Raw genomic sequence first — 23,778 nt, forward strand, 5'->3', positions numbered from 1 at the left:
ACAGGCTCCAAAACCACAGAGAAACCCTGTCTCGAAAAACCAAAAAAAAAAAAAACCAAAAAAACAAAAAAACATTAGAACATAACCAATGTGCTGCTGCAGTTCAGTGTTCACATGTGTACATATGTGACATTAGGAAGACACGGAACATGACCCCAATGTGGTGCTGCAGTTGTGTGTGTGTGTACATATGTGACATTAGCATGACACTGAACATGACAGTGTGGTGCTGCAGTTCTGTGTTTACGTGTGCACATATGTGACATTGGGATGACACTGAACATGACAGTGTGGTGCTGCAGTTCTGTGTTTACGTGTGCACATATGTGACATTAGCATGACAATGTGGTGCTGCAGTTCTGTGTTTGCGTGTGCACATATGTGACATTAGCATGACAATGAACATGACAATGTGGTGCTGCAGTTCTGTGTTTTACTTTGACCCCCTTTAAAGAACGCTACCAATCAGTGGAAAATGCTTTATTGTATCATGTCAATATACTGCAAGAAATATTTCCAAATACAAAAGTAATCCACAGCCTTAATTAAGTGAAAATCAAATGATCCAGAAACATCTCTTCTTTAGTTTCCACAGCAATTATTAAGAGTTCACGCCCTGATTTTTTCCCAGAAAGATTATTCCAGCAGCTTCGAGTGTTCAATCCGTGCAATCGTCCAGTCGGGCTTTACTCCCTGTGTGAATTCCCTCTGAAATCTAGGAAAAACAGAACAAATACTGTGATCTTCCATCAACTCAAATGTTCTCAGGTAACTACACAACTCGCAAGCATGAATTAAAGCAGTATTTAAAAAGAAGCTAATTTAATGGTTAATGGTAAGTCACAATTAAAATGTCTTACTCTTAATTTAGTCAGAACAATCCCACAGTACTGAAGTACAGTCTTAATTCCCACATTCCTAATGGTCCGTTCTATATTCAACACCCACTATCCCTGACAAACTGGATCTTGTTATTGAATACTCACTGAAGTACATGCTAAAGTGAGCAGAAGCAAACTGGGCTCTGGGTTTGCAAACTCACCTTAAATATCAGCACATAGGAAAAGACTGTTTAACACACACTGTTTTCAATTTAGTGAAAAACAGTGGAATTTGGTTCAGTTCCTATACATTAAATCAATCTTTCAAACATCAGGTTTAAAAAGATTTATTCTGAATTATGTGTGTATGTGTCTGTGTGTGAGTGTGTGCATGTGGATGAGGGTGCTCACGGAGGCCAGAGACATCAGCTCCCCTGAGTGGACCACACGTGGTTGTGAAGCCAGGACCTGCACCTGGGTCCTCTGCACGAGCAGTGTGTGCCCTGACCACAGTCTTAGCATTTTTGAGCCACATTGATCTTATAAGGAATATTACAAGAGACAAAATCTAGTACTGATGACACAGATCTTAACTATAAACAGGCATTTTAAGAGGTGATTAATAGATTTAAATTAAACAAGTATTTAATATCCATTTTCTGCAGTGAAAACGACATGCACGGCCGTACTTACTCATAGCTGGCGCTAAGCAGCTGTTTAGTCTCCACGTTCTGATCCCCCAGCTTCACCTGGAACACACTGGCTCCACTTAAAGACTCACTGGGGATGTCGGCACTAGTCAGATACCAAAAGCACATCAGGATGTTAACGAACTTCCTTCCTTAGAGAGAAAACACACACACACACAAGCACACATACAAATCAGAATAATCTATCAACTTCGTAGCCGTAACAAAATCAAACAGGCAGATCAGCCTTTGTGCGTCCTCCAGATAACTTCAGATGTGTGAGTAAATGCCATTTTCTTTAGATCTTCTGTCCTCTCTGCATCTCAATAACCAATCTACTGCCCGCTAATCCGTGCTTTACTGAGTGAAGCAGAGGGATCATTCTCAACTCACACCACTTCCTAAAATAAAAGAATCTTAAGGCAAATGCCTGCTCCACCCCACACCTACAGTGCTGTTCTGACAGAATGGTCTCTGTCCTTTGACTCTGCTGCGCCCTAAGTCTGACAGCGTCTGTGTAACTCGGTTAACAACAAGGGTGCTAACATGGAATCTGAAATGTCAGGAAGGATAAAATATCACCCCAGATACCTTTCCACATATTTCCAATCAACCTGCATGCGAATTTATCTATGAAAGGTCCGTGCTATCACTGCCTGAAAGGGTATGAGCAGAGGTTATCCCTTCGTGTGCCTGCCTTGGGATGCATACATAGGAAATCTGTAATTGGACCGATGAGTCGATAAACTTTTGGGTGTGCTATTGGAAAATTCATGTACTGGAAAAGGAAGAGAACCAGATAACCACCAGAGTTCTTCCAGCTTTGCCACTGTTGCCAAATTCAATCTGGGAGTTCTATAATCTTCTCATCCGTCTTTATCTTCTGATGCTGTTTTGGTTTTGTTTTATACTTTATTCCTTCCTTATAACACACAGCTAGAAATGTAAAATACTCAAGTGTTTTCTACACTTTAGGAAATCCAATATATAAATATTTTTATTTGAAACATGGAGCAACCTGTTTTTTTGGTCTGTTTGTTTGTTTTTGAGACAGGGTTTCTTTATAGCTTTGGTGCATGTCCTAGAACGAGTTTTTATAGACTAGGCTGGCCTTGAACTTGCAGAGATCCACCTGCCTCTGCCTCCTGCTTGCTGGGATTAAAGGTGTGCAAAGGTGTCTGTAGCCACCTGGCTGGGAGCAGCCTATTCTAAACAAACTATTTTCATCAACATATGTGAGAATTCTCTTTTTTTTGTTTTTGAGATAGGGTCTATGTAATCCTGCCTGGCTTTCAACCTAGAGATCCTCCCATCTCTGCTGGGATTAAAGGTGTGAGCCATCACACCAGGCCCTGGGCTTTCCTACTGTATAGTAAACAGTAGTAACCAGGCAGAAATCTAGCCAGAACCTGCTACCAGGGACCAACTCTTTCCAGAGTAAGGTATTTAAACAGCAAATATGGTATAGTTTTTTTTTTTTCTTTTAAAACTCCTCTATTTCTTCATTTGTTATGTATACATGGTTGGTTCTACAAACTAGAAAACTGATACAGGCTTTGAAGGGCTACAAGCGTCTGCTCACACAGACGTAACTCCTCTGTCCTGTGGCACTCACTGTTTCGGTTTACTTCAATTAAGGGTCATAAAGTTGTCTCGGCTAGCGTTACCTTTCTCGTCATAGTAGATAGAGATGTCTCCTGTTGACGTGTAGACAATATCATCGACATCGGCAGCAAGGGCACTTTTACGGTTATCAGACAGCGAGGTGACCTTCTCTTTTAATACCTGAAGCACCTGAGTCGAAGAAAGAAAACAAGAAGTTTATCCATTTAAGTTTTTAGAGCATTTTAAAAAGTGGTATTTATCATGGAATTCTCCAAAACCTATTTTAAAATATCTGCCTTATCTACTCATCCTCAAGAATAAAAGTTATTCAACTCAGTAATTTCTGATAGAATGTGAGACTATGTTTGTATCATTCTATTGCAAGAATCATACACTTTTTAAATTAAAAGGAAACTTTACCTCTTTGGTTACAAGTTCTTCCAATAGATCAAATTTACACTGTGACAGCAACTTAGATACATGAGCAAAAGCCTTGAAAAGCAAAACAAAAACAGAAGGGTAAAGATGACAATTATTTCAAAAAAATCACATAAAATACCATACAACATACATAAGTGATTACTGTAACAAAGATTTGCTCTATGGTAACTATTGCAATAACGTTGGGTCTGGCGGCTATTGTAAGTTGACTATTTTCAGATGGCATGGCCACAGAAATGAGCAGCTGCAAATGAGCTCACTACTGCTGTGGGGCAAGGGTCTGTACCCTGTCACTTGTATTTTAAATAAATGCTGATTGGCCAGTAGCCAGGCAGGAAGCAGAGGCGGGGCAATGAGAATTCTGGGAAGAGGGAAGTTTCATTCTGCAGACGCAGAGAAAGAAGATGTGACTGCCTCGCCAAATAAGGTACCGAACCACATGGCTAACTCAGACAAAAATTATGGGCTAATATAAGTTATAAGAATGGATTAAAAAGAAGCCTGAGCTACTGGGTAACTAATGTAGACCTCTGTGTGATTCTTTGGGACTTAACAGCTGCAGGACTGGGCAGGACAGAAAACCTCAGTCAACAAACTACTAATTATGAACCCATTTTTACGTCCTGGGAAATGACAGTGTGTGGCATATATAATAGATATCTCAATAAAATATTACTGTGTGTTTTAAAATGATGATGTAAGTAACTATGATCTACCACTTTGTCATTTATAGACAACGGTGAGAAAGTAGGGCACTCTATAGTCTAGGCTGTACTGGAAGTGCAGAGAGCTGAATGACAGACAGAACCCCTAGACGAGATATAAGATAGGTTAGGAGAAGAGGGAGAGAAGAACCAGTCTCTCATCTCCACCAGGGAACCTCAGCCTCAACTCTGAGGTCTTGATTTAAGGCGGGAAGAGAAAGCACACTCTATACATTCCCGGCAATGAAGGAAGTTGGCACATTCTGATTCTGCTTGTATTTCAGGAGCCCTCAGCCTGCCGAGAGGACAATTTCAGGAATTACCAGAGGGCAAAAAGAGTGGGTATGAGAAGCGCACAGAGAGACATCTCCTCCCATCCTGGGGGCACACAGAGGGCTCAGAGGAAGTAGCTGAGGTCTGGAGAACTGTGGGAGACAGAGAACACCTTGTAGTATCACTGGTTCCGCTGTCCTCTCTGTCACGCTTATGCTGAAGCCCAGAATTCTCCCTGGGATTGTGACTCCATCTGGAGACAACCCCTTTATGAGGGGCTCACGCTCAGTAGGTCCTAAGCCAGGACCACCGTCATCCACGACAGGAGGAAGCGTGTAGCGGTGCCAGGTGCCAGGACAAAACACAAGCAGGGGCTGGGCGCAGCTGCTGCTGCTGAGATGCTGAAACAGTCTGTGGTCCTCCGCTGTAACACTTAGTGAACAACTACCATCAGTGCAGATGATGCCCAGAAAATGCACGTGGACAAATGGACTCAGGGTCTCCCTGAATACTAAAGGTCCTCAGGGCCAGAGGTCTTACAGTGCTTGGGAAGCTCTCACTTGTAATATGACTGGAACTATGGACAAAAGGGACTATGCAGAAACCTCATCTCTAGTCTGTGTGCTCAAAATCATACCTGGGAAAACTGCCCTAAACAATAATCATGAGGCTACCCTGGCAAGATCTCAGTGGCATGGGAATGTCTTCCTCAAGGTATTTCCGGAAATAGCCTTCTTTTTCATTGAAAGCACTGAACAACTATACAAGAAAGCTCTAAGAAACAGTGCACGGCTCAATGGTAGTTAGGAAGACAAAGTTATTTTAATGTAAGGACAACTAGTGGGTGCATTAGAATGTGTATTCCCATATCTCATGATAAACACTTGCCTAGATTGTTACCCATTAAAACTGCTGATGTGTGTGAGTGCTTTGCCTGCATGTGCGTCTGTGTACCACGTGAGCACAGTGTATCTTCTGAGGCTGGAGGATAGGGTGAGATTCCCTGGAGCCAGAGTTACAGTTGTGAGCTGGCACGTGGGTGCTGGGAATGGTAAAGTGGCCTGCGTTCTTTAACCAGTGAGCTCTTTCAGTGTGGTGACAAGCACACTAAATTTAACCTTTCTAAAACCTGATTTCATCGTGTCTAAAAGAGGATTAGACAAGAGGGCCTTTCAATTGCATGTTATATGAGGATGTTCATCCTTGACACATGCATGCATACTAGTGTAGTCGGGCCCAGACGATCAGGTAGACTCTCACGTGAGCACTGCAGAGTGTAGAATCACACCCATGTACCTCTACGTGCACAACGGACACAGCACACCGACTAGCAAATGTACCCTTCATCCGAATGTTGAGGTGGGCAATATTACTCAAGCTGGCTCCTTTTTATTTTTTGTGTAAACACCCGTACTAGCCAAGAGCTGATTCAAGGCCACTGAAGTTAACACTGGCACTGATTACAGGAAGTTGAAAACACTAATTTCTAACTAATCTATCACATGGAAGTTTAGTATCTATGGCTACGAGATGAAAGAAAATCTGAAATAGGTCAGGAGTAATAGTATAAATACCAGCAAATAGTTAATTATAGTCAGTGTTATTAAATTATGCTTAATAAGTTTTGGTCTTTGGCAATATGAACTGGGGGATAAACTATGCCTTCTCCCTTTGTTATCCGTCAATAGTTCTCTGAAATGTCAGGCATTGGCCAAAAAAGGTGAAGGGAAAATTAAAATACCCTTCCGTCTTTGAAAGAGGCACACACAGAGTCTGGATTCAAACTTAACCGAGCCCCTCCTTCTTGACGACCACGCAAACACACCTAGCTGCTTATTAACGCCAAGAAGAGGCTGAAACCTTCAGTGTCTGGGTCCCTACCATCGTTTGGTAACTCGGGCTGCCACGAAGTCGTTCACAGCTAAAATCTTGAGCATGTCAGAGCGGAAACGCATGAGGCGCCCAGGTCAGGGGAAGCCAACCAACCTGCTTCGCCCCCTCCGAGAACTCAGCGATGCTGAAGTCCTTGTCGAAATAGGCCCAGATAAGGAAGGCGTAAATTCGAGTCCGGACCCAGTTGATGGGGTTGGAGAAGCCCAGAATGATCATCCTGGTTTTCTGGCGCTGCTGGGGCTGCTCCTCGGTGCTGTAGCTGCGGCTGGGAGCAGCGGGGAAGGAAGCGAGGGACGGAGGGAGCTCTGCCCGGCGGAGCAGCGGCCTCCGGGGGCCCCAGGAGCGCAGCGCCGGGCTCGACAGGACCCAAGTGCAGCGAGGGATCGCGGCCGCGCTTGAGCTCAGGCGGCGGCGGCACAAGCAGCAAAACTCAGCCAGCGTCAGCCTCACCTCGGCGGCGCCGAGAGTCCGGAGTTGGGCGGCCCGGCCGGGCAGAGGCAGGAGACGGGCGGCCAGCGCCATGTCTGTGACCTTTCACCTCTGAACGCCTGTGCAGTCCCGAAAGGAGGCCGGAGGGAAACCAGCTCCGCGGTGCCGGGGAAAGGGAGCCAAGGACGCCTGCTGCTGCCGCCTCTGGTGAGTCCACCCGTCGCGGCTGTGTTACACGCCGCCCAAACAGCAGCCAACCCAGGCAGCCGGCCTCGGGCTCCCCCGACCCGCGTTGCGAACCAGCCGCCCTCTGGCGTCCGTCCCCTTGGCGGCCCTTTTCTCCCGGGGTTGTGTTTCCGGGAGGATCACTCGCGCAAGGACACGTCCGCCCGGGGAAAGCAGCCCGGGCCCAGCATGGCGGAGCAGAGCCTTACGGTACCCAGGCTTCGGGGCGTCACTCGGGAGCAGTTCCTGGAGCATCTCTACCCACAGGTGAGGAGCCCGCGGCGGGAAGATCTACCGGGGCTCCCGTCGGCTCTCCTGCGACCCCAGTGTGGAGGGCGGGGACGGCCGCGGCACGCCGAGTGTTGTGACTTTTCCGGCCTCGCTTGCTCCTCTTCTATGGGGTTTCCTAAAGTTTAGCATAGGATCCTCTCCCCGCACCCCCGGTCCTCGCAGTCTCTATTTCGAGGTAATAAATTTTTGAAGCACCACATTTCAATTCAATGAGAGATGGGCAGCAGGGAAACCAATGGGCGTCTCCCCTGACGTTTTCTCTGGTATAGGTCTTTGATTTTTAACTTGAATCGTTATTAAGGCCTTAATAAACCCTTTAGCCTTTAAAGAAAAAAGAAAAACTAGCATTAGCTTTCAAAGAAGGAAAAAAAATAGCAGAAAGTAGTTTTTAAAATGAAAAGAAAAAGGGTTTGCTTTCAGGATGTTGCAAGATAGTCCAAGTTTCAGGAAAACCAGTAAGGATTCTGGCGAATATTCAAAGGGAAAAGGTGTCTAAGGTAGTTAGTGGCAGTGTCATGGGATCTGGACATCCCAGCTGCTGCGTGCTGCTGGACCAGCCCGCAGTGTGTGCACCTTTGAGAGCTCTCTGCTCGGAAGACAGAATTCCTGACGGCGCTCTAATGCAGTGTTTCTGATCGAGTCCGTATGAGGTAGAGTTTAAGTTTGCTTCAGCAGAGAGATGCTTTGGGTGATATAATCTTATCGGGTAAAACCGTGGGTCACACACGGAGGTTAAGACCCGCCTTTTACTATCCTAGAAAATAGCTGGTTTACAGGTTTGGGAGAGGAGAAAAGCCATACTTGGTTATATATGCTTTGGCCTTAGACATGATTTTTGCTATAATATTTTTATTTGAAGTATTTCCTTATAAAAAGGAATACTGTCTTCATGGAGGCAACCTCCCAGTGAATTTTGTTAATTTTTGTGCTGGAATTTTTTTGGTGGGAGGTTTCAAGACAGGATTTCTCTGTGTCCTGCAACTAACTCTGTAGTCCAGGCTGGCCTCAAATTAAAGAAATCCACCTGCCTCTGCCTCTGCCTCTGCCTCTGCCTCCCCAGTGCTGGGATTAAAGGTGTGTACCACAGTGCCAGTCTAGCTGTGCTGAATTCTTCACACTCAGCTGGTGGGAGATTTCAGACTGCAGGGCGGAGGTCCCCCATTGTTTTCCCTGTCTTTCTGCCTAGCCTCAGTTACAGTGTGTTTGAGGCAGAACCAAACGAACCGACAGAAAAACACAGCAGTTTTTAAATCAACATTTATGTCTGCGAACCAGGCAGGGTTGCTCACTCCTGCACTGAGATACTAATTCTTACCACCTACATTGCCTAAGATTAAAGACATAATTTCCCCTTGGTGGGGGTGTATTGAACTAGCAGCCAAGTGATTTAGACCAAGTGATTGAACTGTTGGTACAACTCACACGCTATGTGTTTACTTTATAACTCAGCAATTCTTAAAATTTATTTATCTGTATTCCTTGACAGCTTTATACATGACAAAATGAATTTTGTTCCTTTTCACTTCTGTCCTGTTGCGACTTCATCAACAAGTCTCTCTCCTGCTTCATGGCTGTGTGTAGTGTCCCAGTGAGTTTAATTTTAACCAAACAATTTCTTATTTAGGGATTTACTTAGCAGATATTTCTCTAAATATATGATAATACTTACAGGATTCTATTATACTATTATTAGAAATAAACTAAGTATACATGAGAGATGTCAGGGTCCAGCCTTGAGGGGGTTCACACGTTCCATGGTGGGGGTGTGTAGATTAGAAATATTAGATAGGAGAAAAAGAGATAGGAAAGAAAAGGAACAGAACCAGGAGGTTCTACTCAGGAGGGCAAGCTAGTGAATACTGAATTCATCTGTGTTTATTTTCCATATGCTTCTATACCCCAATCCAAAAGGAGGGGAGAAGGCAAAAGACCGCGTTAATGGGGCACAAAGAACAGAGTAGTTACTCTGCTTCAGTACCTGAAACATAAAGTGACTATTTCCTGAGTTACGCTTTCTGTTGTTTAGGAAGGACAAGCAGAGACACACCTTAGACCTAGCATCCTGTAGGCCCCCGACAAACCTCCTGTCACGGCCTTGAAGGAGCAGGAATAGACCCTAGGTCAAGGTGTCTTGTTTGTAGCCACACCTTAAATCAGACTTCTGGTCAGTAACCTTGAAAGTCTGACTCTGGACCAAGGCCAGCGGACCCACTTCCGTGGGCCCCTACAGAGAGGGAAATTAGGTACATTTTGCTCTTTTATTCTTTGATACACGAAGCAATAAAAAAGAATGATGTGGGAACTGATAGCAATAATTTTCAAAGTATATGTTTTTAAACTTTTAAAAGGAAAATGTACTCTTTTGGGGGATGGGGAGAACAAAACAAATGTGTGTTTGGGGGCACTTCAAAAATAAAAGAAATACAGGCAATGGTTGTGCAAGTCTTTACACACTTGGGAGGCAGAGGCAGGCAGATTTCTGAGTTTGGAGCCAGCCTGGTCTACAGGATGAGTTCTGGGACAACCAGTGCTACAGAGAGAAACCTTGTCTCGAAAAACTGAAAAGAAAAAAGAAGAAAGGAAGGAAGAAAATAATTAATCGGCTGTCTTTAGAGGATGAGTGAGTATGTGCTGGAAAAATTTGGTGATATAGCTGACTTTGAGGGGAATTAGATTAATATTTTACATTCTAAAGTAATAATTAAAAAAAAAACAAAAAACAAAAAACAAGCAGTGACCGGGCTGGGAAGAGACAAATGGATCTCTGTGAGTTCGTGGCCAACTTGGTTTACATAGTGAGTTCTAGGCTAGCCGTGGCTACTTAGTGAGACTCTGTCTCAAAACAAAAACAAAATTCAACAGAAGTGAGAAATGATTTAAAAACAAAATAACCCTAAAGTAGAAATAGCTGGATTGTTGGCGGCACGTGCCTTTAGGGGCAGGCTTATCTGAGTTTGAGGCCAGCCTGGTCTACAGAGTGAGTTCCAGTGGCCACCAAGGTTACACAGAAACTCTGTCTCAGGAAGAAAAAAAAAGGAAAGAAAGGAAATAAGTAACAAGTGAGCCTGTTTGGTGGCTTTATGGGGTAAGTTTCTTATAGCCCTGCGAAATAGCAGTTCTGAAACTGTTTTCTGAAAAAAAAATAGTCTGGAGTTTTGCAGATGATTAAATATCGATAATGGGAAGTAAGTTTTTCATTGTTGAACAAAAAAATACAAACAACAAAGGCTAGATTTAACCTTGATGCATGTATTATTCATAATACATTAAGTTTATGTATATGTACATGTGGTGCAGATGATGAGAGATAAAGATGTGTGATTGTGAGTCTAGATTTGTGTATCTGGAGGGTGTACACATGCCCTTATATGTTTCTCAGCTCTTACTGTTGAGAAGGCGGAAGTTATTATACCACACGAAAAGAGCCCCTTTAGGGTAGATACATGTAATAAAAATACACTCTGCATAATTAAAATGCCAAAAGAAAAGTTCTCACTTCAGAGAAGCCGGAGTTTCTTAAAGAAATGATGGATTGCAGACTCAATGAAAAAGATACCTGGATTGTTTTATTTTGTTATAAAATAAGGAGGTGCTTAGTTTTAAAAGTCACAGGGACCAATCCAAAGAGACCTACTGGTCAAATCTGTGATAATTTAAGCATTAGAATTATACCAGTAAACTTGGAGGCAAGAGAGACTGAATGTCATGTGCCCCGTGGTGTGCCCTGGGGGACTACTCCGTTCCTCTCTGGGACCTAAAATCTAACCATGAAGAAACTAGATGAACCCAAATCCAAGGGACTCCAACAAAATTATTGGCCCATGTGCTCATAAATATTCAAAGCAAAGAAGACAAAGAAAGCTGATGAGCCAGATGAGAGGAGCTGTGATCCCTGAATCCGAGTGCTTCTCAGCCTGGATTCTGGGTCAGGGAAAGGAAGGAGATGATTAGTGAGACCTAAACGTGCGTGGTGGTTACACAATAACGTCAGTGTGAGATGCATCTTGGGTAATTGCTCTGGAAGAGAATAGCCTGTTTTCGGAAAACATACTTCAGTTTTAGAGATGAGGACATGATATTAACAGTTCGCTTTGAAGTGGTCGCACAGCTGACAGCACAGGCGGGCTGCACACTGCAGAGTCAGGTAGCCAGCAGACGGACGGCTCTCACGTTCGTACACTGTTTTCAAAAGTGCGAAGTGATAGCAAAATTAAAAGCTACAAAAACAAAGTAAAATTTAAGTATATTTTGCCATAAATAACATGAAAATATTTAATATTTTGAATTTATCTGCTGACAAGGCTGTTTGTTTTCCTGACCTTAGGTTTGTTCTGGGTGTGTGATCAGGTGATCTGAGTGTTTGTGTCACAGCACAAACTTGTTAGATGCTTTCAGTCGGAGCTCCTTCTGCTCAGCTCAGAGCCACCCTCTGACTCCAAGGCAGGCCCGTGGAGTGTGTTTTCACAGTTGTGTTTTTCCCTTCGTTATAGAGGAAGCCTCTTGTGTTGGAAGGACTCGACTTGGGGCCCTGTACAAGCAAATGGACAGTGGATTACCTGAGCCGAGCTGGGGGTGTGAAAGAGGTGAAGATTCACGTCGCTGCCGTCCCACAGATGGACTTCATTAGTAAGAACTTTGTGTATAGGTATTTTCTTCTGAGGTTACTCCGGGGACACAAATAACTTTTTTAAACCTTTGAAAATATTTTTACATCATTATATAAGACCATTCTGCGTCTCATCTTTAATCCAGTTTATGTAATCAGGGAATAGCTTACTGCTTTTTCATGAGTGGCTTAAAAGACAAGAATTCCGAGTTTATATAATTGTACAGAGACACTTCCACAGTCTTATTCTTTTAATATAGGGTGCACCCTGTAGCCTGTGGAGTCATGGAACAGAGAATTTCTATTCTTGGAGTTAGGTGGCCTCTCAAGTTGTGTGCGGTGTTCGTCCAGTCTTGACTGCCCGGTGCAGGACACTGTCCCAGGCTGGCATCTCTTTCTGCCTCTCAAGAAGCACAGGGCAGCTGTACTTGGTGCACACCGTCTTCCATTTAGTAGCATTTAAAACCTCGCTGAGCTTCGAGTGCCGGTAGCTCCATGCTGGTTGTGTGCTGTGCGCTCTAGCAGGTGAATCGGCCGCTGAACGCCCACGTTTGAAAGCTGTGCCGTCCTGCAGAAGTCATGTGCTGCTTATTCCTGCAAGAGTCATTAAAGACAACTTTCACATTCTGAGCCTGTGCGGTTCCCAGCAAATTAAATCTGTTGAAAGACCTCATTGTTCACAGATTCGGTTAGAGATGAGCTAAACGGAGAGAGGTTTCTGGTGTCGGGCCATCCCTCTCTCACCGGTGCGGTCCAAGCCTATGTAGTAACCGCCAAAGCATTTCTCTGTTTCCAGCCGAGCCCTCACCATTGTAGTTCCGGGTTACTGAACAGGCCATGGATTGAACTTAATTACCTTAAGTTTTTCCAAGTGTAAGAACTTTGCACTTTGTATTCAGTCAAAAAGGTGGAAGAAAGTGCTGGAGGGCTGAGTGTTTCTCAGCCTGCGGTCAGGACTATTTATGCTCCAGACAAAGGCCATAGCAAGTGGGTGTTGAAACTTCATCTCGAATGGTTCGGATGATTTTTCATGTCCTCTAAACTTTTCAAAACTTGCTTTTAAAACACATATATTATGTAATAATTTCTATTGCAGCTTCTGCAAAGCCTTTCATTAGAGCTACTAAAAACAGGAAAAAATATTTTTGCACAAGGATAAAAGTAAATTTAATTTGTTCTGTTTTGTTTTAGTGTTTACTAAGGACAGAAGGAATTTAATCTAGAGATATTAAAACATCAGGGACCGTGTGGATAACATGTCCATAACATGTATTGATATGTAATCACATCGGTTCTGGTTGTTCTTATCCTTTCTCAGCTGTCTAGAGGTCGCGCCTGAACTCACTAGCAGTAGCATCTCCATGTCGCTTGTGTGCTGCCCCTGCCCCTTCCCCAGCCACGATGCTCTCAGCAGGAGCACCCGTGAGCTGCGCTGGAGACTCCACTCACTGCAGCACCTGATTCTGTCTGCACCCTCTTCTCACTGTCTCTCTCGGAAAGCAGCCATTCCAGAAACTGACCCCTGGGCGATGAATTCAGGGCTGCTGGTGGTGTTTTAATGTATGTTGTAAAGGTGCATTGCCACTATCACAGCGTCTTAGGTCCCATGCCAACACTAAGTTATATTCCCATTTAAACTATAAGATAGTCTAATGTAGATATTGCTTATAGTGATTTTATGGATGAGAAATGAAGGTTTTTAAAAACATCACTTGGGCCTCATAAGATGGCTCAGAGGATGAAGTGCATGTTGTCACTTTAGTGTGACTTGAGTCCAGTGCCCTGGACACTTGGTAGAAATACCGGCTCCTCCAAGTTGTCCTTTGACCTCCGCACACACGCCATGGTATGAATACACCCACCCACATCCAGGCCCCCCCACACAAATAAATGTGTGTAATAATTTTTAATTAAATTTAAAATATTAAACAATTTGGATCGTGCGGATTAAAATAAAAAAACCCAGGGTGTATATTCAAATTTGCTCATCCCGGAATCCATGAGAAGCCTTCTCTGATACCGTCTCACGGATTTGTGTGCTGGTCTTAAGAAGAGGCACTGTAATAGAAGACCTCCTGCTTAGAACAGGCCAGACAGTGCAAGCCTAAGGCTGAGGAGTTCCCAGCTGCTGTGTAGGGGCAGATTGTGGGCAGACAGACGCCTGACCTTGCACGGAGCTGCTTTATCTTGCTCTTGCAGGGTCACTGGTCAGTGCTGCTTTGGGGAAGAAGTTACAAGCATTCATCGTTCTTCCTAGAAGCTAAGTGTGGGCAGTGCAGCAGTTACACCGGTAGCTGGGCACAGCAGCCTGCAGGTCTGAATGGTGTGTGTATGGTGAACCTTTGGTAGAGCCTTGAGTAGACCTGCGTAGGTCTCAGTACATGGCGGGCTGGTTCCTTCCTGCGTTCTCTGCACCAATCCCACAACAGCCTCAGTTCAGGTTGATGGTCACACCCACAGGAGCTGCTGGGGGGGGGGGGGGGTGACAAAATCCGAGGCAGGAAGCAGCATATTGGGAGAATGTTATCAGTGAATTGTGTGGTTCAAGAGTCATTTTTGTCAACCAGTGGCAGCTTAGTTATAACAAAGCAAGACCATGGAGGTGGTACTGAAACACAACCCCAGCTTAGGGCAGTGTCCCCCAAAGCTTGTAAGTTGAAATAGGCCACGGGGGCATATTCACACATTGTACCCAGGAAAACCACTTTCTCGTCCAGTAAACTGTGATGCCTGGTATCTTAGCTAACATTAAACCTTCATCCGTACTCCGTGTGTTTCTAGGGAAAGAGCAATACTAGGGGACGTTAGCTAGCCCAAGGTCAGCTCCTCGTGGAGGAGAGTTCACAGTTCTCCCTCCTCCCCTACATATCCTTGGTGATGAGATGGACAAATTCCAGTGAGGGACTGGAGGACAAGCTTGGGAGGATTTCCTCGTCGTGCTACTGACACAGTAGCATCTTCATGACTGGACAATGGAACTAGGAAGCCTTCTGCCCCTGAGCTCCATGTAGGAAGTGCTTTTAGTTACTCGGATGAGTAGAGCAAGGATAACTCTCTAACTTGAAGAGTGTGGTAATGGAAGCAAACATTGTTTCTAGAATGTCCAGCCATTTTCTCCAGAAGCCATAAGGCGGCAGGGAAAGCAGGAGGTGAGACAGTACTGCCCCTCTTGTGCTGAGGAGGTGACAGGGAAGGCAGGAGATGGGAGAGTACTGCCCCTCCTGTGCTGAGGAGGTGTATTTTACTTTATGACTGTACTTTGTATGTGGATGAGTTGCCTGCATGTGTGTCGGGTGCCCATGGAGACCAGAAGAGGGTGACAGATCCTCTGAAACTGGAGTTATGGACCGTTTGAGCCGCACATGTGGGCGCTGGGAGCTCAGTGCACGTTGTCCTCAGGAGGACCAAGTGCTCTTACGCTGATCCCGCTCTTCAGCCCAGTACCTGATACCGTGGCAGCATCCCTCTTGTGAAGAAGGATGTTGACCTTTGAAGAGCCATCTGAACCATAAATTTTAAATCTTTAAGTCTAAATTTTCAGGTAACAGGTCAAATTTATATACCTCTAAATGAATTTTGAATATTCAGAATTCTGTTGACATGGATTATACTAAAAGCTGGGTATTACAAAGCTCATGGCATCCAACTGCGCCAAGCCTGCATGCATCATGATGGTATTGCTAGTTGGTATGTTATTTTTATGTCTCAGGATTCTGTTATGTTTATTTCAGAACTTTACCATTTAACAAGTTGGTCCAGAGAGCAGCTGAAGAAACGCATAAAGAATTCTTTATTTCAGAGGTAATGTTTTTAGAAACCTTTAATAGACATATACTAAATGGATTTTGTGTGTGCGCGTGCGTGTGTGCACATGTGCATGCCCACGGCCCATGTGTCCATCAGACACAACGATACACACCTGATGGTCTGCCAGTTCACGGAACCCTGAGCAAACATTTCTGTTAGAGGGGTCCTGCATAGATGGCAGCTTCCAGACCGCTTTCCATCTTCTTTGGTTGTTGCTTGGATCTATCCCGTGTGACCCTGCGTCAGATGCTGAGTGAACCTGACGAAATCGGCAGCTGCAGCCCCAAATTAGATACATTCTTTGCAGATAAGCAAAGAGCCCTTTCTTGATGAAGCGGCTAGCAGTGCCTCTTTGCTGAGTGACAGTTCAGATTTTGAAGAATGTGCTTTGGAGTCTAGCTAAAGGACCATTTCAGTGTGGCACCAAAATGTGAGAACAGCTAAGCTGTTACTTGTGAGTGCAGGTTGATAGTTTATTGTGGGGTTGAATGAGATATCAAATTCACGCATCTGCATTGGTTTCTGTAAGGCAGCGCTCTGGAGTGTGCCGTGCCTTACTTGACCTGTCTGGGAAATGCACACAGCGCTTGGCGTCACGGGTCCCAGCCCTGCAGTGACCAATCTATAATCCGTTCTCCTCTTTAGCTACTCATGTTGTCAGAAGTGTAAATGCTGACTTTAAAACTTCGTATATAATTCTGCTCTTATAAATGATGCATTTCTAAATCATGCATGAGTTGACCCTAAGGTTACGGTGGGAGAATGCAGATTGCTGGACTAGGCATGGTCTGGTTTAATAAGGTCTCCCTGTTTTTTTGTTTTTTTAATGTGCTAAAGGATAAGGGTTTTTTTTTTTTATCTCATTTCTTAGTTGTATTAAGAAGTTGTTTGTTGGATTCACATTTGGCTTACCTAGTGTTAAAGCAGTGTACACTGAAGCACTGGTTATTGGTGGCTTGTGCTGCCTTTAGATCCAGTCCTGAGCAGCTTATAAAAACGTTCCTTTATGTGGCCTCCAGGGGGCATCAGTAGGAAGGGTAAGATAATAATCTTTACATGGTTAACTCGGCCGCTTTAAGACTTGCTCCATCTCTTATGTCTCACTGCTTTTTAGTCAATGCTGATGCTCTTCTTTGGGATGTTTAGGATGAGAAATACTACTTGCGGTCACTGGGAGAAGACCCGAGGAAGGTAAGAATTGTGGTTTAAAGCAGTTACTTAAAATGTCCGTGAGCATCTTCACACTGTCGCTGTAAAATTTATATTATTGGCCGGACGGTGGTGGCGCACGCCTTTAATCCCAGCACTCGGGAGGCAGAGGCAGGTGGATCTCTGGGAGTTCTAGACCAGCTTGGTCTACAAGAGCTAGTTCCGGTACGGGCACCAAAACCACAGAGAAACCCTGTCTTGAAAAACCAAAAAAAAAAAAAAAAGTTTATATTATTGGATACATAACCCATTTCATCTTTTTTGGTTTTTCGAAACAGGGTTTCTCTGTGGTTTTGGAGCCTGTCCTGGAACTAGCTCTTGTAGACCAGGCTGGTCTCGAACTCACAGAGATCCGCCTGCCTCTGCCTCCCAAGTGCTGGGATTAAAGGCGTGCGCCACCACCGCCCGGCCTTTTTTGGTTTCTTTAATGATTTGTGTCCCTGATTGAGGAATCTTTAAAAGACGATTATTTAGTCACTCAGGACTGTAGAATCTCAGTCATCTAATTTCTATGCAATAAGAGTCCCTACTGCTATATAGCTTACAGATGGCCGTTCAACTAATGCAATACTTACCTAAGAGTCCTGAAGATTCATTAGATGAGCCTTTATATATTCAGAGGCAAATTATAAGGCTAGACTAGATATGCGTTCTGTGAATCCTGCTGAAAATGCTAATGAGCTGTATTAGTGAGGATATTTGTAGCACAGATTCTAGTTGTGTTAATAATGAAAGCCTGAAGTCAGATACCAGGGTCAGAGATGCGGTGCAGCCTGCCACTAGGGAGTTCTTTCTACTACCAGTGCTCAGACCGAGGGGCATCGTGTCCTTCTAATCCTCAGACTGCATCCCAACTCCTGTCCCCTCCAGCTTTACATTCCTCTCCGCCCAGCCATGTCACTTCCCGTCTCCACCTCCCTGGTGTTGGGATTAAAGCTGTGGGCCACCACCTTCTGGCTGTTTCTCTTTGAAACTGGATCAATCCCAAGTAGTCCAGGATGACCTTGAACTCACAGAGGTCTCCTGAGTCCTGGGATTAAAGGTGTGAGCCACCACTGCCTGGCCTCTAGTGGCTTAGTTCTGCATGCTGATCTTCAGACGAGGTTTATTAAAACACAACAGAATCTCACTACCTATATTGAAGCTGACAGTAGTGATACTTCAGTCCGTTTCTCCTTCACTAGAAAGGTTAGAGCAGCGGCTCTCAACCTTCCTGATGCTGTGCTGTCCCCAACCATAGAATGATTTTCGTTGCTACTTGGTGACTGTAACTTTGCTACTGTTAGGAACCTACTGTGACTTCTGATGTGACCACACAGGAGTGCTGAGCCACAGGCTAAGCAGCCCTGGGGGAGGGGCTGGTGGTGTTGCTTCAGCAGGCGTTACAGCACTCGACAGATGCCTGCCACTTTCGTCCTTACTGCCCACGTACTGTGCCTTCCAGGAACCATCGCACCAACGTGCTATTGTTGAATTCTTCCCAGATACTGTTTTAATCTAAATATTGTGTGTGTCTGTCAATGCAGGATGTTGCAGACATCCGACAGCAGTTTCCCTCCCTAGGAGGAGATATTAAGTTTCCAGCGTTCTTCAAAGAGGAGCAGTTCTTCTCCAGTGTTTTTCGAATCAGTTCACCTGGCCTGCAGCTCTGGACTCACTACGATGTGCGTAAATTACGGAATAAGAAATGGAAAGGTTCAGACATCTGCTGCTCTTGCGGGTCTGACATTCATAGATTGAGCTTTACTGGCCCCGTTAGACCTGAGCATTGCCGCTGGCGGAACATGGAGCTGAGAGAGTCAGCCATCTGCGGGACAGTAGTGCCGTGGTGTCGGCTGGAGCAAAGCCTAGTCCTACACCTTCCTCTGTGGTCTGGTTCTTACTGTAGCTATGAGATGGGTCATGGTTTAGCGGGGGGAGATGTGGGAACACGGTGTCTCAGTGAAACACCTGACTGCCATCCACGTCCTTACTTAGGTGAACGGAAGAAATTGTGGGGGATGGTTTGCAAGGGCAGGAATTTGGGGTCCCTGAAGGCCTTAGGATATGTACCCCTAGAGAACACGAAATGCTTGCTGATCTGTACACAAGCAGGGTGTACAGACTTTGATCTTGCTTCTGTCTTCTCGTTGGCTTATCTGCTGACAGTATTTGTAAGTACAGTAAGCAGATTTTAAGTGCTGTTGTAAGTAGTTTGGTGTTGGCGGCTGGAGAAACAGGAAACTGTAACACCTGTAGCGTTTCCATAGGCTTTTACTGTGTTGAAACAGGAGCTACATTTTGAAGCACTGACTGGATTGACCTCAGAGCTTTCTTTCTCTGCCTCCCAGCTGGCAGGAATTCCAGCATGTGGCAGCATGCCAAACTGTTAGGGCACGTGCATACTTCTTCTAGGACATTTAGAACTTACAGGGGATTCTAGTATAGTAACTCTATAATTAGATGAGACAAACATGGAGTCTTAGCATATTTTAAAAGTTCTGCTTGAATGATTGGTGAGAAAATAATGTGCTTCATGTATTTTTAACGTTATTGATCATGCTTTAAATTTTAAGTAGTTTCCTTTGACCTTGAGTTACAGTAGACTACATAAATGCTTGTCTTAAAAATAAATCAGAGGAGCCATGTGGTCGTGGCACACACCTTCCATCCCAGCACTTGAGAGGCAGAGGCAGGCGGAAGCGAGTTTCTGGACAGCTAGGACTGTTACACAGGGAAACCCTGTCTTGAAAAACTTAAAAAAAAGAAAAAAGAAAAAAAGTCAGGAATAGTAATTATAATTACAGAATTACTTTGCTAAGTAAAGGTTTTGTACTGAAAGAAGAAATGTGTCAGTGTTGCTAATATATGATGACCAGGCACACATCTTGCTCAGTGCAGAGAGGGCACTGTCTTTATGCTCAGGGAGAGTCAGCCTTGGTTCATTGGAAAGTACACTGTGGGAATTTGCCTCATGGGAGGCCTGTACAATAGTCTCACAATCGCGGTGTTGATGACCACGTTGTGGGTGGACACGTCTGCAGAGGTCAGCAGCAGCTGCAGCAGTGCTTTCTGCTTGGCCCAGGGCACAGCTCGATAACCCAGAAGACAAACCTTAACCCAGGGCAGTGCAGGCGCATGGGCGCTGTTATTCCACTTCCTGTTTTCCTAATGCTGGTCTTTCCCATGTTCAGAAACATGGGGAAGTGTCCTCAATAAAGACATAGTTGTACATGGAACACAACCTTTTCATTACTAGGATTCAATTATGACTGTTTTTTTATGTGGGTTGAATTTCACAGAAGGGATAGGGTTTAACATGCAGTGACGGATGCCTGTGATTCCAGCTACTCAGAAGCTGAGGCAGGAGCATCAGAAGTCCAGTTTGAGCAACATAGTGAGACCCTGTGAACCCCCTTTCAATAAAAAGGAGAAAAGGAAAGATTGAGGTTTGAAGTTAACTCTTTAGATTGTCTTTGGCTCCTGAGGTTTGAAGTTAACTCTAGAGTGCCATTGGCTCTGTTGACTTGAATTGTAGATACTGCTCATATGTAAATCTCATTGATCTTTAGGTAATGGATAACTTTTTAATACAAGTGACAGGGAAGAAGCGAGTCACACTGTTCAGTCCTCGAGATGCACACTACTTATATTTATCAGGTATGGCTTGAGTTTATGTTTCTACAGTTTATTCTGTTGTTTTTAATAATGTAGGAAGGTCACACTTTAGGATGTGGTCTCCATTGTGTGTGTGAGTGAAAACAGGCAGTATAAAGAATGAGTCTCAAGGCAAGGCATGGTGGTGCTCACCTTTAATCCCAGCACTTGAGGGCAGAGGCAGGTGGATCTCCGTGAGTTCTAGGCCAGCCAGGACCGAGAAACCCTGTCTCAGAAAACCACAGAAAGGTTTCAGATTATTTTACTCTATTGCATGGATGATGGATGTTGGTTGTCTGTATAAAGAATGGTCACTGAAAATTATCTTAGGCTTCAGAAGATAGTTCTCACAGTGTAAATACAATATTTAAAGATTTAAGTTTCAAGTTCATATTTGTGATTACTTTTTAAACAGTGCGGGACTTGGTTCAATCTGTGTGATCTCTCTTGGGAACTAGGTTCTAAGTCAGAAGTGCTGAATATTGACAGTCCAGACCTAGATAAATACCCACTCTTCCCTAAGGCGCGGAGGTATGAGTGCTCCCTGGAAGCCGGTGATGTTCTCTTCATTCCTGGTAAGGCCTCTAGAGCACACTAGTGTGTTTGCTGTGTTTCTTGTCTAGATATACAGGTGCTTATCATCGGATCACAGCTGCCTCCCGTCTTCAGGACAGTGAGCTGCTGCTGCACAAGGCTGTGCCATCTTGTCTAGAGATGTAGTAGGCTGTTCCGTGTGTGTTAATATATCTTATATCTGGGAAAAGGTTGTACCTGGTTGTTTTTTAAAAATTATTTTATTTCTCAGGAGGTAGAGGCAGGCGGATCTCTGTGAGTTCGAGGCCAGCCTAGTCTACAAGAGCTAGTTCCAGGACAGGAACCAAAAGCTACAGAGAAACCCTGTCTCGAAAATCCAAAAAAAAAAAAAAATTATTTTATTTCTGAAATATATAGGCATTTTAGAAATGGCAAATATTTTCTAAGAAGATTATAGATTTTTGTTAATATCAAAATATTATAATATCAACATCTGAAAACCTTTCTGTATACAGTTTCAATAAACATTAATTTGGATGCTCATAAAATTTCCATGTTAGTAACTATGGTGATAGTTATTATCTGTAATTATCATTTACGTGCATACCTTACAATTATAAAGAACCTAAGTAATGGGGTTTATTGACCAAGGTTCCTTGTGGAATTCTATTTGCTGTAATTCATAAGTTTGTAGTTCATAAACTATATCTTTATTCAGTGATAGTATTAACTTTTGAAACATCTATAACCAGTGAAAGTCAGTTGACACACTTGAGGGTAGATTGTAGTTCCCGTGAGCGGCAGGAACCACGTCCTTGCTAGTCTTTGTACTCTTCCGGGGCAGCACCCTTCACATGTCTGGTCGGGGCCTGGTCAGGGCCGTGATGCACTGACTTGGCACCGTACTTTTTTCAGCAGCTACTCCTTTATCTAAAGTCTATTGCCATTTAATAAATTAAATTTGTTTTTTGTGTCTTTAGAACATGATTAGAGCTATGTAGTTTTCTCTTACTCTATATTCATTTTATCTGGAAATTAAGTATTTGCGTATATTTTAATGTAAAAAGATTTCCATCTTTAGATTTACCTATCAGAATGGTTAGATTTTTCTGGTATATTAACAAGTAAATAAAGATTCTGAAAGACCTTATAATTAAAACCAAAATGTTGAAGACGACTTTTATAAATTACTGTTTTTCCATGAACACTCCTAGAACAAATGTCTCTTAAGATTTAAACCCTCCTTCATAAGACTGAACACTTTGGCATGGTTAGCGCCCCATCTGCTACATGGAGGTGTTAATACTCTTATAGCGTGTACATTGTGAAGATGTTAGTGGAAAACAGTAAACTTGCTAGTGAAAATGAAAAATAGCTAACTAGTGTGGTCGGGTTTCTTCTTCACCACCCAAGGCTGACTGTGGTTTTCATAGTTATGGTAAAGGACTGGATCTGTCTGGTTTTAGAATCTAAAACCTGAAGCTACGGTGTGTGCTACCTTGAGTCAGGGGACTAGATTGCCTTTGGAACAGGAAGATTTTGAGAACAAGTACGGAATTGAATCACAAAGGACCAGGCATGGTCTTCAAATAACTAAAATGCTCTGTGTACAAAAACACTCCATGTTCTGATGTGATTGTGTGCGTCAGGAAGTGTAAACATGTAGCACAAAAGCCTGCCCCAAATCAGAGAATGCAAAGCAAATACACTTTATTATGTCTTTCAAGCTAGGTGGGAAAAATGAAAATCCCTAAGGGGTTTAGAACAGGCTGTGCTCGTGACACTCTGACTGGAAAGCAGGGTATGCCAGCCCCAGGAGCCTGCTCTGTGCAGTCGTGATATTTCACTGACATTTGTTTTTTTTTTTTAACTGTAAGTTTTGTTTTTAACTTGTTTTTTTAAAAAAACATTGTACAGCTTTATGGTTCCATAATGTGACTTCTGAGGCATTTGGAGTCGGAGTGAATATCTTTTGGAAGCACCTTCCATCGGAATGCTACGACAGGACAGACACCTATGGCAACAAAGACCCTGTGGCCGCGTCCAGAGCTGTGCAAATCTTGGACAGAGCTTTGAAAACACTGGCTGAACTACCAGAGGAGTACAGGGACTTCTATGCACGCCAAATGGTCCTACGTATTCAAGACAAAGCCTACAGCAAGAACTTGGAGTAAAAGAATAATGAACTATAGTAAAAATTTAAAAATAAATAAAAATCAGCTCAAGAACTATAATATATAAACATTTAAAGATGCTTTTTTTAAAAAATTGGATAAATCAGTCTCAGATTTGTGGTATAAAAGGAGATGCATATCTGATTTCTACTTGGTACAGGCTGAGAGTGCTTAGTGGAACTACTCTTGTGTTCTAAGACATAAAGAAGTAAAATTCCTACTTAATAAAAAATGTATTGAATCACTACATGAAGTCTGCTGGTGGAATGACCTTTGGTTTTCGCAGTGATTTATTAGTCCACCAGAAACCTTTGTTCGCCCCGCCCCACCCCACTCTTTCAGCCACAGGATTGGCATCATCCTAGGTCCAGCTGCCCTCGTGGTCCTGGATGGTTGCCAGTAGCAGCTGGGGCCTTGTGTGTCTTCATTTGTATGCAGTGG

General features: G+C 43.8%; 2 protein-coding genes across 5 annotated transcripts; one reads left to right on the plus strand and one right to left on the minus strand.

Moving 5' to 3' along the window:
• Positions 1 to 465: 465 nt before the first annotated feature.
• Positions 466 to 6,988, minus strand: Maip1 (matrix AAA peptidase interacting protein 1). 2 transcript variants are annotated; one of them, XR_009056386.1, is made up of 5 exons: positions 6,520 to 6,988; positions 3,536 to 3,607; positions 3,178 to 3,304; positions 1,515 to 1,616; positions 466 to 715 (listed from the first exon to the last, which is right to left on the minus strand). XR_009056386.1 is itself a non-coding variant. In XM_057758339.1 (5 exons), exons 1-5 carry the CDS (start codon positions 6,946 to 6,948, stop codon positions 637 to 639), a joined length of 855 nt encoding a protein of 284 aa, XP_057614322.1. In that variant the 5' UTR covers positions 6,949 to 6,988; the 3' UTR covers positions 466 to 636. The 2 variants fall into 2 exon arrangements, 1 of the variants encoding a protein (XP_057614322.1); XM_057758339.1 differs by having other exon boundaries at positions 1,515 to 1,662.
• A 142-nt stretch (positions 6,989 to 7,130) lies between these two features.
• Positions 7,131 to 23,467, plus strand: Tyw5 (tRNA-yW synthesizing protein 5). Of its 3 annotated transcripts, none has more exons than XM_057758337.1 (8): positions 7,131 to 7,347; positions 11,862 to 12,016; positions 15,709 to 15,778; positions 16,931 to 16,975; positions 18,520 to 18,657; positions 20,545 to 20,632; positions 21,088 to 21,204; positions 23,081 to 23,467. In XM_057758337.1, exons 1-8 carry the CDS (start codon positions 7,270 to 7,272, stop codon positions 23,335 to 23,337), a joined length of 948 nt encoding a protein of 315 aa, XP_057614320.1. In that variant the 5' UTR covers positions 7,131 to 7,269; the 3' UTR covers positions 23,338 to 23,467. The 3 variants fall into 3 exon arrangements, with proteins under 3 accessions (XP_057614320.1, XP_057614319.1, XP_057614321.1); XM_057758336.1 differs by having other exon boundaries at positions 11,862 to 11,997; positions 15,687 to 15,778; XM_057758338.1 differs by lacking the exon at positions 16,931 to 16,975 and having other exon boundaries at positions 11,862 to 11,997; positions 15,687 to 15,778.
• The last annotated feature ends 311 nt before the right edge of the window (positions 23,468 to 23,778 follow it).

Source organism: Chionomys nivalis, chromosome 26 (genome assembly GCF_950005125.1).
Source record: "Chionomys nivalis chromosome 26, mChiNiv1.1, whole genome shotgun sequence".
Lineage (NCBI taxonomy): Eukaryota > Metazoa > Chordata > Mammalia > Rodentia > Cricetidae > Chionomys > Chionomys nivalis.